General features: G+C 39.7%; 1 protein-coding gene across 1 annotated transcript in view; it reads right to left on the bottom strand.

Moving 5' to 3' along the window:
• TENM3 (teneurin transmembrane protein 3) overlaps window positions 1–15,008 on the bottom strand; it is a 694,478-nt gene that overhangs the window by 129,574 nt on the left and 549,896 nt on the right. The window contains exon 6 of the mRNA XM_060136352.1: window positions 4,361–4,483. Coding sequence (XP_059992335.1) covers window positions 4,361–4,483 — 123 coding nt within the window. The remainder of the gene's footprint in view (window positions 1–4,360; window positions 4,484–15,008) is intronic.

The following is a 15,008-nucleotide window of genomic DNA, read 5'->3' as shown; positions in this document are numbered from 1 at the left end:
ACTTGAGAGACTTGGGAATGTTCAAATGTTGATTGGAAGGTGCCAGCCAGTTGAGAGAGGAAATTCTGAAGTACAGAATGGGATCAAGAACGCTCTTGGAAAGATTAGTAAGAAAAGGATGGAAAGACAGATGGAGATGCGCATAGGAATGGAGCTGTGTTTACAGGAAATCAAGGTCTCTGTTTTTTTTGCTGAACAGAACACAAGGTCATCTGCTGGGAGCTGAGGGATTGAAGCTTCGAGGATAGTAGGAGAGTTGGAAACCACCGTTGAGACGTGTGGGGAGAGAGCTTGCAAGGGAAACACAGAAGGGCTGCCAGACTGTTGAAGCTGATCAGCCGAGAGACAGGCATTACTCCCTCTTTAGGTGGAGGCAATTGAGGCTCAGGGAGGTTGAGTAACTTGCTCAAGGTTACACAGTAAACAGATGAAAGAGCTAGGATTTGAACACAGGGCTGCGCGATGCTCTCCAGCACATTAGGCTAAGTGAATTCCTCGAGCCAGAGGAATAATTTTAGTTTCTGGAAAGAGACTGGTGTTTGAACTAAAAACTTCATCCTTGCCTCTTTATTCACGTTGCCCACTTCCATCAGTTTTGCCTGAGACCTCACACTTAACATCTCATCTCTAAAATCTGTAGTCAAAGAACGTCTTAGGAATAATCAGGAAAGAATCATGGCGTGTAATAGAAATTCTTCTTTTAAGTACTAAATACCATTAGAAGCTTTGGTTCAGTATTCACTTACAAGCACGCAGGGAGTTTAGCACCATGATTGTTAGCACCATGACTGTTCCTTAGAATTGTATTTATAAAATAAGAATAAAACAGGACTGCATAAAGAAGAGCATTGCGTCTAGAAGCCACAAAGTAATTTCCCCATCATGCTTAGCACGGTTAATTTTCCCAGTGAGCCTCATTCAGAATTGCAAGAATTTCTTAAGGGTTATAATCTCCTAGAGTTTCTAGAGATGATGTGATCTGGTTCTTTGCACAGTTTATAAAACTGAAGTAGCAGATGATGGTGCACGGTCTCTGCCAGTTCATCAGGGATGCTTAAAAGCAGTGTTTGTAAGGTACCTCCCTTCTTGCAAATACAGTCCCCTCCTGCCCGCTGCACTCCGGTATTTAAATAAGTATTTAAGAGATACATACCCAGAACCTTTACTTGGAAAAACGAAAATAAGAATTCCTTACCAATTTAGGGTTTTTCGGGCTACTGGAAAAATAATAAAGATAACAAGTGAGACTATTATTTAGGTCATACTTTGGACAAACTCTGAGCCCCGAGATAGCCTTCTTTCCATAAAGAGAAATTCCTACGAATGCCCCTGTCCGGTTGGCAGGCTGCAGGATCCGTTCTCCAGTATATCTAACTCATTCTGGGGCATCTGTCCTCTCCTCCTTATGTGGGAGGCTAGGAAGATGGTCCTTCATTTACACGCATACAGTAAGTCCCCTACATATGAACCTTCCTGTTGAGCACTTTCAAAGACGCGGATGTGCATCTGGTTCCAGCCCCTGCACCATCAGCGTCAGGCGTGAGCGGCACTGCAGCTCGCCCTCTGTCCCCTATGGCTGACCACCCCTCAGCTCTACCGTCTCCCGCCTCCTCTCCCTCCTCCAGGCAGTGACTCTTCTCGCCTGTTCCCTGGATGCCAGCCCCTCTGTGCCAGCCGTTGGACTGGACCGCCGCGCTTTCCACGGCGCTGTCCTGTAAGAGGAAACGTGTTCTTCAGCTTGCGTTTGTTTTTTATGTATTATTTGTGTGAAAAGTATTATAAACTATTACAGGACGGTACTATGTAGCCGACTGTGTAAGCTGGGTACCTAGGCTAACTCTGTTGGACTTACGAACAAACTGGAGTTACGAACGCGCTCTCGGAACGGAGCTCGTTTGTATCTCACGAACAAACTGGAGTTACGAACGCGCTCTCGGAACGGAGCTCGTTTGTATCTCACGAACAAACTGGAGTTACGAACGCGCTCTCGGAACGGAGCTCGTTTGTATCTCACGAACAAACTGGAGTTACGAACGCGCTCTCGGAACGGAGCTCGTTTGTATCTCACGAACAAACTGGAGTTACGAACGCGCTCTCGGAACGGAGCTCGTTTGTATCTCACGAACAAACTGGAGTTACGAACGCGCTCTCGGAACGGAGCTCGTTTGTATCTCACGAACAAACTGGAGTTACGAACGCGCTCTCGGAACGGAGCTCGTTTGTATCTCACGAACAAACTGGAGTTACGAACGCGCTCTCGGAACGGAGCTCGTTTGTATCTCACGAACAAACTGGAGTTACGAACGCGCTCTCGGAACGGAGCTCGTTTGTATCTCACGAACAAACTGGAGTTACGAACGCGCTCTCGGAACGGAGCTCGTTTGTCCGTAGGGGACTCACTCGGAACGGAGCTCGTTTGTCCGTAGGGGACTCACTCGGAACGGAGCTCGTTTGTCCGTAGGGGACTCACTCGGAACGGAGCTCGTTTGTCCGTAGGGGACTCACTGTATTCAGTTGCTCCACTGGCACCTGTCAACTGCACCCCATGCGTTCTGTGATCACATGGGAACTTCAGTCCCTCTTAGGGAAGTGGACTTTCAGAGCCGTGTTTTTGAAACTGTGGCCCACAATCCTTTGTAAATTGCAAAATTATCTGAGTGAGTTTCAACTAGCATTTGTGATAAATGGGAAATTCAATAAAATAGAATAGAAAATCCCAAGAACCAGCACCGAGGCTGTGGGAGGGCCTCTGAAGCCACAGCTTTCTCAACATCACACATTTCAAGGACGGTGACACTCATTAGCCACACTCTATTTTCCTTCTGATCGTAATAAAAGGCTAGGATGTTGTAAAATAAACGAAACGTCTACGATAAGCATTTTTCCCTTCAGTCTGTAAAAGAGTTCCCTACATGTGTGGCTAAGAAGTGCTGTCTGACCATTTTCATGGGAACAATCCACTTGAAAAGACAGTCTAAACTGCGATCTCTATAAATCAAAAATAAATATTCTTAATTTCTGTGTAGTGATGGATCTGTTCATGTGTGTGTTATCAGTGCATAAAAAATTAAACAGTTGTTTAAAGTAATTATATTTCACTTAACTGAAATTTCCCACCAACAATTTTAATTAGGTAAGCTTTTCTTCACTCCTCTTTAATCCACTGTGCACTGACTTCCACTGTCACTGTCATCAGCCACCAGATTACAGTTTTTTGGACCGTATAGCACTTTGTATCAAAAGACTCCATACAGGGGTGGGGTAGCGGTATTTATCGTTACTATGAAAATCTAATGTCTTATAAAACCTCTCAGCCTCCCCAAGGAGGAAGAGGAGTGTCATAAAGTGTTATTGTTAAAATAAAACAGAAGCTGGGAAAGCAAAGAACAAAAAAAAAATGGTAAAAGCATTAGTCACAGCCAATGGGTACCTGTAACACAGCAGCATATATAAAAATACAAATAAATATATCATAGCCTCTTTCTAGTCTCGCAAAGAAACTAGCCACGTGAGGGTGAACATAAGAGATGCCAAAGCAGAACAAAAGTACCAGATAAGAAGAAACGAAGAGGAAGAAGAGCCAGGGCAATGCTTAAAGGCAAAGGATGTATTTCTCACGTGACAGAAAAGGTGTCTTGATCTGGTTGCTTTGAGACATAAAGTATTAGGACATTTTGCAAAAAGTCAGAGGATGCCAAATGCCAAGACATACATACAAGCACACACACACATATAAAAATAATAGATATAAATATGCTTACATATGTACATATTTTTCTGAAAAAATGAAATACAGCATTCTCTAACCGCTTAAATTCCATTTTTAAACTCAGAGCCAGTTGATTTGAAAGTCTGTTAGTTCAAAGTGTAAACTTTTGAAGGTTTAAAGAAAGGGCAAGCAGAGGAAAGGTCAATAAATGAGAATCCTTTCATGTGTTTTGTATGTAAAAGCTTTTAAAACAAAATGAAGATAGTATTCCAACTCCACATACTAGCTGAACAAAGAAAGCTCAATATACCCGAGGTAATATGAGATGATACACTGAATTATAATCTATTTACAGACTAAAAATAAAACAAAATGCACACTCGCAGGAAGGAGAGGCAGAAAAGCCTAGCCAGAAGGCAGAGCACTGTATTATTCCTATAATAAAAATGTGAATTTCCAATCCTTCAAGTAAATGAATAAAAGTCACTCATTAAAAGATAATATTTGTAATTCCGAAAACTTTTCCTTCTCCCATATAAAGATGAATGTTACATGGGTAAAAATAAATTTATTTCATTTATAATGTTAAAAGAGATGAAATGTGAAAAGAGATGTTAAAAGAAAAACACAGGACACAATTCTTTCTCTTACCATTGTCACCAGAAGGTAACGATACAGTGTTCGTTGGCATGGTGTCGGAATTCACTTTTCCATTCTCAAATGTGTCATTTTCAGTCTGCTGTAACTGCCAGTTGAGGCCAAAGAGATGCATTGCTGCGGGTAAAAAAATACAAGTTGTTTAAAGGTCTGCTGCTTCTAGCTACAATATCAAATGGTATATATGTTTATAACAAGAGTCACATGTAAAGTTATAATTTCCATGTTCTGAAATACCAAAGACGATTGCATAATAAAAATTAGAAAACAAACAGTTCCTCAGTGCAACATGGCAGCACTTTGATAAAGATTTGATATTACTCAGTTAACTGGTACCGGGAAATTCTTAGGAGCGAATCATTGTTTGTTCTGCTTTGTTCCAGTTCTACTCTGCACCGTCATTTAAGTAAGCGGTAGTATGCTCTCAAGCAGTACTTGCCAAACTTACATGACCACAGGCCACTTGCACATGTACAACACTTTGTTGCAATATCTATCGGCTCTCAAGAGATATAATGCTATTCTCTTGGATTAAGGTAACAACTGGTCCCACAGACGAATTTGGTGCATGAAACGTTCAGAATGGATTCAGATGCACAAACTATAGTAATATTCGAATGTTCTAAATTTAAGATAAATAATCTTCAAATTTATGACTTACAATTCGGCAAGAGCACAGACCAAGCAACATGCATACGTATCAGGTAATTTCATATAGAGTTTCTGATGTGGGTTTGATAATCTTATAAACTGATACAAATTTTGTAAATGTGTTTACTAATTTTCTTGATGTAAAATACTTAGAAAATACATAACTAGACAATATAATTATAAAGAGAAATGTAATATAATTTATCATTTTATATATTATTTATTAAAAATATTTAGAATAATAATCATTGTCGTATTAAACATTAACACTTAACATTCATTTGTGCTCTATAGCATATAGTTTAGGAATTAATCCCTAAGGAAGGCTAAGTGTCCATGGGGAAACCCACTGTCATATTACTATGTCATGAAGGAGAATTTTTCAACACTATTTGACAGTATATATTCATTATACATGTTGGAATTTACCAGAGAGGTGGAGAAAGACATGTTTAAAAAGTATTGTTAGAGACAGTATGATAACAATCACTGTAAAAAGCCCTTATTAAATATCCAATATATAGTAACAAAACAAAATTAGTACAGTGTAAAGAGGACAGGCTTTAGATGTAGTTAGATTTGGGTTCAACCTCAATCTAGGATTTAACCTTAGACAAATGATGTAATTTTTTTTAAGTTTTTTTTTTTTTTTTTTTTTTTAGTTTTTTTCTTTTATCAGAAAATATCTTCATTTCACTTTCATTCTTCACAGACGTTTTCACTAGTGTAGAATTCTGGATTGGTTTTTGTCTTCTTTGAGCACTTTTTTTTTTTCCCTTGGCTGCGTTGGGTCTTTGTTGCTGCGCGCGGGTTTTCTCTACTTGTGGTGACTGGGGGCTACTCTTCATTGCCGTGTGCGGGCTTCTCATTGCGGTGGCTTCTCTTGTTGCGGAGCACGGGCTCTAGGTGCGCGGGCTTCAGTAGTTGCAGCACATGGGCCCAGTAGTTGTGGCGCACGGGCTTAGTTGCTCCGCAGCATGGGGGATCTTCCCGGACCAGAGATCGAACCCATCTCCCCTGCACTGGCAGGCGGATTCTTAACCACTGCACCACCAGGGAAGTCCCAAATGATGTAATATTGTTAAACATTAGGTTTACTTACAAAACGAGACTGGATAAACCTATCTTCTTTAATTGATGTAAACTTTCTGGACAGTATAGGTTAAGGCACCTAGCAGGACAGTCCGTAGTATATAGGTCTTTTATTTACTTGTTCTCTACTCCAGGTTACTGAACCATTTGCAGTCACCTGACCAGACCATAGAACCTCTCAATAAACAGTCCCCTCTGTCTGCAATGCTCTCCACCCACTGCAAAATACCTCTTCTTCCCTCAGATGGTTGGTATCAACTTCTTGGGAAAGCACTCCCTGACTGGGTGAAGCATCTCTCCCAATACTGTGTATCTCAGTTGCCTTATACAGTATCTGCTACTGAGTAGGTCTCGATAAGTATCTGTCAAAGAAACAGACTGTATTTTCTAAGGTTTTAAAATGTCACACAATACTGTTGTGGATAAAAGTATAGTAATTTAAGGAAAAATTAATAAATAAAATATTTAAATATAAAACAAATACATAAATGCCTAAAAATGGAATGTTATATTATTAATAATGAAGTAATGACTAGTCAGTGTTATGCTCTATGAAAAGTAGTTTTGTGAAAAGTCCACTAGCATTATATATAACTGATTGACTTTTTTAAAAGAGTCAACAGCTTGGTGACATTCTATTACCAGTGTCACATTCTTCTGTTAACAATACCTGATATAAAATCATCCTATAGTAAGAAACATACTAAACATAGATAGGAACATAGCTGTATCCACTCTGTACAATTTGTAGCAAACGTATATACTCATGACTCCCTGCTTAAATTACAGTTTTCCAGCAATTCCCTTTAAAGACTGATTTTTTTCAAGGATTAAGATATAGGTTATAGAATTCTCCAACATACAAACTGTCAACTTGTTAAGAGGTATAACTTATGTCATTTTGCATTAATTATGTAATGTTTGAGTGGCAAAATGTCAGAAGCTTTCTAAACATTTATCGCTTCACACAGTTTTCAAGGTTTCAGGTAATTCAGCAATTTTGGAGTAAAATAATGGGTGCTAGGTCCGCACACAGTACAAGTTTTGATGGGCACACTCCGGCATAGCAATGATAAATATTCCAAAAGGGTCAAAGTTTGTACACAAAATAATGTATCATCATTGTGAGCTTTCATGTAGCACAGAAAGTCTTCCTGGATGATAGATTTGCTCATATTATTGGTTTTAATAGACTGTGAAGAGGAGAGACAGCCCATGCGTCAGGCGCAGGCGTCAAATGTTAGAAAGTAGTGTTATGTCTGCGTCTGGAGCTATTTTACTTTCTGTCAGATGGGCAACAGCTTTATGATGTATTTTTTATTACAGAAAATCTCAATAAAATGGGATTTTGGTTCTACTTAGGATGTCGTATAATGAGAGCCATACCAAATAATATTATATCTTGTTAAACACTGTTTTGAAATATGTACTTTGAAAGCCTTGGTGTTTGGTGTTGAGTGAAGCTCTTGACACTTTTTTTTTTATGTAAATTTTTATGTAAATACAGGGTGAGATTGACTCCAAAGTTAATGAGAGACAGACAGAGAGAGACAGGGACAAACACAGAGAGAGACAGAGAGAGAGAGAGATAGAGAGGCAGCAAACTCAAAGTCAGAGTGCTACAGAAATTCCTGAAAGCTGCTATAATAAAACTACATGAGCTCTCTTGGCAGACAAATAAAGGGAGAATTAGAGAAGTAAAATAACATCTGTAAATAAAGAAGGATGATCCCAATTCTTTAATGCCCAGGCTGGAAAGCAGATTTGAACCCATGAGAAGGCAATGCTGCCACTCTTCATGACGGTACAATGGATCCTTGGTTTGCGCAGGATCTGATGGAGGGTGTGGCAAGAGTGACAAGGAGAGGCGGGGAGCTCTGTGCTCTGCTGAGCCCTGGACCCCTCTGGGCGATGGCTTAGGTGAGAAGGTTCAGGCTGGTAGCCACACTAGGCATTCTCTCAGCCACAGACAGGGTCCTTTGTGTTAGACCACTGGGATGCAATATTTTTAAAAAATAAAATATCCATTGAACACAACCTACGTGTCAAGTGCTGTGCTTCTGTTTCACCCGGTATCTCATTTAAGCTTCACAAAGACTTCGTTGAATAGTTTTTTTTTTTTTTTTCATTTTAAATCTGCAAAAACTGAGACTTTTTGAGAGTTTAGGGTTCCAAGCAAGTAAGCAGTGGACCGTGACCTTAAACCCAGGCCTTCTGGTAATAAAGGGAATACACAGCACGATACACCTCTCTATCCTACCAGAGAGCAGTGGAGTGTGAAAATCCACACAGGAAGGAGTCGAATGTAACTTCTGTGCGGGTCAAAGGCTAGAGATATGCTTCTCTACCACATCTAGGAAACCAAAGGCAGAGAGAGACAGTATTTGGAGCTGAGGGCGGGAAAGATATTAATCAGTAACACTTGTGTATTCCAATCACCATCCTTCTATACAATACTTTTCCACATAGCATATTGTCTTAAAAGAAAACTTCTACAGTAATATGATGATGATGATTCAATTAATAACAGGCTACTCTGGTTAACTCCAAGAGTCTTAAAGTAAGCTGTATAGGTGTGTATTTTAAAGTTACAGAAATTAGTACTCGTGTAGATTTAAGCATTCCATGTGTTTTTCACATTTTCAAATACCTTGATATCTATCACCTTCTAATAATGTAGCATGTGACAGGGTCATTATCCTTGTTGTATGAGGACGAAACACAGGCAGAGAGGGGATCAGTGACACGCTCAGTGTCTTTTAAAGTTAGTGCATGAAGAGGACTCAGGACACGAGATCTCCTGACCCTGTTTCAGGATTCCTTTTTATGCACTGTGCTGTTTTCCTACTTAACCTGAATCAAAACTGAGCATTCACATCAAAGAAATTTTTAAAAATTTAACACAAATTGTTAATTTATCTCTCTTTTGACAGTAGGAAACATGATCAAAATTTGTCCACGTGATAAAACTGGCTTCTAAATACAAGATGTTTACCAACTATAAATGGTTGTATTTTTGCAAGATCACTTGTAAGTTGCTTGTTGGGAATTGGAATACATTTTCTCCATATTAAAAAATCTTATGAATGGTGGTTAACTCCCCAGTGTGTCTACAAAAGTCTGCCTGTATATCCAATAGAGATATGTATACAAAACTACAATGAGGTATCACCTCACACTGGTCAGAATGGCCATCATCAAAAAATCTACAAACAATAAATGCTGGAGAGGGCGTGGAGAAAAGGGAACCCTCTTGCGCTGTTGGTGGGAATGTAAATTGATACAGCCACTATAAAGAACAGTAGGGAAGTTCCTTAAAAAACTAAAAATAGAACTACCATATGACTCAGCAATCCCACTACTGGGTATATACCCAGAGAAAAACATAACTCAAAAAGACACATGCACCCCAATGTTCATTGCAGCACTATTTACAATAGCCAGGACATGGAAGCAACCTAAGTGTCCATCGACAGAGGAATGGATAAAGAAGATGTGGTACATATATACAATGGAATATTACTCAGCCATAAAAAGGAACGAAATTGGGTCATTTGTAGAGACGTGGATGGACCTAGAGACTGTCATACAGAATGAAGTAAGTCAGAAAGAGGAAAACAAGTATTGTATATTACTGCATATATGTGGAATCTAGAAAAATGGTACAGATGAACTTATTTGCAAAGCAGAAATAGAGACACAGATGTAGAGAACAAACGTATGGACACCAAGGGGGGAAGGGGGTGGGTGGGATGAACTGGGAGATTGGGATGGACATATACACACTACTATGTATAAAATAGATAACTAATGAGAACCTACTGTATAGCACAGGGAACTCTACTCACTGCTCTGTGGTGACCTAAGTGGGAAGGAAATCCAAGCAAGAGAGGATGTGTGTACACATGTGGCTGATTCACTTTGCTGTACAAAGTGAATACTATGAATACTATGAATACTATGAATACTGAAACTATCACAACACTGTAGAGCAACTATACTCCAATAAAATAAAAAATTTTAAAAAAGAACAAATAGGACAAATGGAAATCAAAGAGTATGATGAGAAATTTGAATCCAACAATATCACTAATTTTAATAAACTGTAATTCACATTCCAAGTTAAAAAAAAAAGAAATATGTATACACATGGCACCAAAAGCATGAACAAGAATGTTCACAGAAATATTTGTAATAGCCCCAAACTGGAAGCAACTCAGATGCCTTCTGGCCGTAAGATGGATAAACAAATTAGAGTAATAATCATACAATGGAATTCCACACAGCAATGTAAATGAATGAACCCATCCCAGACGCAATGATATGGAAAAATCTCACAAATACATTCACAAAACCATGAATACTGACTAAGTCCATGTGTATAAACTTCCAAAGTAGGTAAAAGCCCCCAGAGTGACTCTCTCTAGGGGGAAGGGGGTAGGTGGTGACTGGGAGAGCCCGTGGCGGCTTCTGGAGAGCTGGTAACGTTCCATTTCTCTGTCTGGGAGGTGGTTCCACTGGTGTGCTCACTTATGTTCTGTACACTTTTCTAACTACATATTACACTTAAATCTTTTATTTAAAGTAGCCATCTGATACACAGCTTGGCTGAAGAAGGTATGTTTTCACCTTCCCTAAACCTCTCTGTAGGTGCTCTTCTCTACAAGGCGTCTAGGCATTCCTTCCTATGAGGCTGCAGGTGAGGCAAGTATGACAGCCTGTTACAGCCCCTCCCTCACCCCTGATAACTAGAATAAACTAGTGTAAATCTCAGGTGTCAGAAGGAAAGCAATACGATTAAACAAATTCACATATTGGGTTAATGACTATCAGCCCACGGCCCTCCCAGATGGACTGGTAGTTTAAAAACATTATAACTTGGCTGGGTGAGGATGTGAAGAAATCAGAACCCCTGTGCACTGCTGGTGAGATTGTAAAATGGTGCGACTACTATGGAAAACAGTTTCGTAGTTCCGCAAAAAATCAAAACTAGAAGTACCACATGATCCAGAATCCCATTTCTCAAAATGAGCTGAAAGAGGCGTGTCAAAGGGATATTCGCACATCCACGTTCACAGCAGCACTATTCACAACAGTCAAGAGGCAGAAGCGACCCACACGTCCAATGACGGAAAGATGGATAGAGAAAATGTCGTGTATATATATAAATATACAGTAAAATATTATTCAGTCTTAAAAAGGAAGGAAATCTTGCCACATGCCATAACATGGATGATCCTTGAGGACATTATGTTAAATGAAATAAGCCAGCCACAGAAAGACAAATACTGTTTGATTCCATTTACATGGGCCACATCTAAAATAGTCAGACTCCAAGGGGCAGCCAGTAGAAGGGCGGTTACTAGGGCTGCAGATGGGGGGGAATGGGGAGATACTGTTTAATGAGCTTCAGTTTTGCAAGATGGAAAAAGTTCTGGAGATCTGTTGCACAACAGTGTGAAGATATCACAGACCCCATGAGCTCGCCAGATTTGCTGGTCTACCATTTAGATCATGCCCTTAATTTTCTTGCTTCCATGCCTTTGTTCCTCATAATTCCTGGTTTCTAAGGTACCTCCCTCAAACTCTGCCCCACGAGATCTCACTAACGCCTTAGTGTCTAGTTCACGTGACATCTGTTTATGAAGTCTTCCTGGAATTAATATCTACTCTACACCGCCGTAACACTTTATATTATTGTACCTTAAACATAACACCTTATATGTGAATAAATTTTTTACCTTCTGCTGTGTGAGGAATGGGGGGTTGTAGGAGAAGCAGAAATGGATCGTTGCAGCTGGGGGTTAACATAGGTACTTTGATGGGAAAAAGATAAGTTTGTGGGGGAAGGGAATAAAAAGTACAGGCTGTTAGCTGTGGAAAATGGGAGAAGACAGTTATGGGGAAAATTTAATATGTAACTCAGCTTTTTCAATATTTTGCTTAGAGTTGCTCTTAGAGGGCTGGCTCTCTGTAGCTTGGTTCCTGAGAAATAGGGGTGACAACAGAGAATCTGAGACTGGTGACAGTCAGAAGCAGTCTTAGAAGGCACCTAGTGCAATTCCTCCCTTTTCTCAAGGCAGGAGAACATGGACTTCCACGATGATTCCCAGTCAGAACCCTTTTAAGTCAGCTGTAGTATCTGGCATTTGTCATCTGCAAAATTCGTGAGCACACTTTTATACTACCACCCATCTTCTTAGTTTTTTTCCCGTTATTCTTAGATTATAACCAATTTCAAGATGTTTAAAATATTTCTTATGTCATTCAAAAACATTCGTTCCGTAACCTTTTTTTTTTTCTTTCTATAAATGTTAATTAAAAAACCTCACTAACTGAAATAATTTTGAGACAATATGATGGTGAATATCTACCAGTGAAATTTTATGAAGAAATTTTCTTTCGGGCTCAAGGACCATTCAAGAGAGAGAAATTTCCATTCCTTTTATTTTTCAAGGCTGATGGAGATGAGAGGAATCCACGGTATTCTAGCTATTTCACCTCCTCGCCATAGAAGAAAGGGCATGCCATTGTTTTTAACCGATATATGTTGGTTTGATACTTAAAAGCCAGCATGTGGAAGACTTGAAACCAAAATGTATAATTAAAGGAAATTATATATCACCAAGGAGCAAATGCAGCGCCATTTTTAGCTCCTTGTGGAGAGCACAGGCGCCAGAGTTTGGTCTTGTCTCTGGGGACCATATGCCACCGAAGGCGGCACAGCTACCGTTACTTCTACGGCATGCCTGCGCCCCAGATGCTGCCAAGCATGAATGGGAAGAAGGAGTGGTGACAGCTGGTGACATGGTCCAGCAATTTGCCAGAACCTTGGAGCAAATTACAGGGGATGTTGTGAAGCGAACACAGAAGCAAGTACCCTTGCCATCAGAACCCTGAACCCAGCTTACGCCACCAGAACCCCGAAGGGTACACTCTGAGGTTTTGGCAACTTAAAATACTGCTCTTAGCAGGCCTGCCATTATTGGTTAAATGCTATTTAATATTACAAGATCAAGCAGACATTATCACAAAGACAAAAAACATGAGATAACATGAGAACCAGATTCTGATAAGAAAAACTAAGCTAAAAAGTATCCTGAAAGTGTTTGCAGTGCACTTGGGGTTGGTTAGCCTCCAAAACCTTTAAAGTTCATCTCAGCAAGCTAAGGTCTAAAGCTTTCCTGTCTTATAATTCACCTCACAACCACCATGGTACGTTTCCCCCCGCAAAGTTCTCTTTCTGAGAAAGAATCATTAAGAACATGTTATCAGAAGCTGCAGGAAAAGAAAATCAGAATCTGATCTTTTTTATTTAAGAACAGTTTTCAACATAGATGGTCTGTGGCATCTTGTGGAGCCTTTAGCTTATATTAAGAGACCTGGGTCCAAGTCTCAATTCTGGCTCTAACTAGTTGTGGAAACTTGGCAAGTCCCTGGGCTTCTCTGAGGCTTAGATATCTTATTTATATAAAAATCTGAAGAGCTTGCACTCGATCTTAAAGGTTTCTTCCAGATTTATATTGTATGATATGTCAATATAATATTTTAAAATATAAATAAATATTTAGGCTAAATCATTGAGCATAGGAAAAAAAACCATCTGGCATCAATAAGATATCAATATATTAGAATACCAATGCCGTTGCTCCTTTGTTTTCACTTTAAGGTAAAGTAAAATTGCATGGGCTCAAACTATCAGTTTATGCGTACGATTCCTTGGGTATCTTGGGTTTTGAAAGCAAGATTTCTTCACTTTATGTTTCAATTTCATGAATACATAAATATACATGACGCACATGTACAATGATTAGATTTTACAGAAAAAATAAGAAGGACACTCTTAAATATAGGGCAATGATTTGATTTGATACATGCTTCCACAGTGCAGCCAAGTTTTCAATGTAAAATGGAAGCATCTCATGTAAAGATTGCAGTTTGTAACTTGGACCCCTACTGGTCTAAATTGTCATTAGGAATACATAGTTTTCCATAAATTAGCTTTTGTTTTGGATTTCCTGCTGTGTTCATATACATGTTGATGGAATGTGTTAGGCAGTATTTTGGCATTCGAACCCCTTATTATTTGTTATTAACTTTTTTTTTTTTGCGGTACGCGGGCCTCTCACTGTTGTGGCCTCTCCCGTTGCGGAGCACAGGCTCCGGACGCGCAGGCTCAGCGGCCATGGCTCACGGGCCCAGCCGCTCCGCGGCATGTGGGATCTTCCCGGACCGGGGCACGAACCCGTGTCCCATGCATCGGCAGGCGGACTTTCAACCACTGCGCCACCGGGGAAGCCCTGTTATTAAGTTTTAAGGCTAATATTATTTCAACAGTCTATACCTTGTTGACCCAAATATGGTTAAAGTCAATATTTCTTTTGAACGCTTTCATATTAATATGTGCTCAAATTATCATTAAAAAAAGGAATTATTCCACCTATAGGATATTTTGATATTCAAAGGAACTAACACTTGACGTAGCAAGGTTCTCTGAGCATTATAAGATGACATACTGCAAACCACAGGCTTTATGAAGTAACAGTGTTTGGGGGAAAGGGAAGTAAGGAATGCCTGCTGATAGGTTATATTTCTATACTGTGCCCTTTTCCTTTCTATCCTTTCCTGGCATTGTCATTCATGGGAAAGTACAATCACGGCTATCAAGATGTCTGGATGAGCCTGGACAGTGATTCAGCTCTGCAGGTGTGTTTCTGCCAGAATATTAGACTCCTGCTCTTTTGAAAATGATAACATTAAAAAATTCTACTTTTAAATTTCATTGCCTTTTCTCTTTCTTTACTATGTAGATTCAGTGTAATACGTTTAAAGATGCTGCTTAGTAAACAGCAATTGCAGCTGCCCTGACAGCCAGCGCTGAAGCTGACAGAGGCTTATG

The sequence above is a fragment of the Lagenorhynchus albirostris genome, chromosome 21 (genome assembly GCF_949774975.1).
Source record: "Lagenorhynchus albirostris chromosome 21, mLagAlb1.1, whole genome shotgun sequence".
NCBI classification, from domain to species: Eukaryota; Metazoa; Chordata; class Mammalia; order Artiodactyla; family Delphinidae; genus Lagenorhynchus; species Lagenorhynchus albirostris.
The sequence above is the reverse complement of the archived record's forward strand: the minus strand, read 5'-3'. Positions and strand labels throughout refer to the sequence as shown.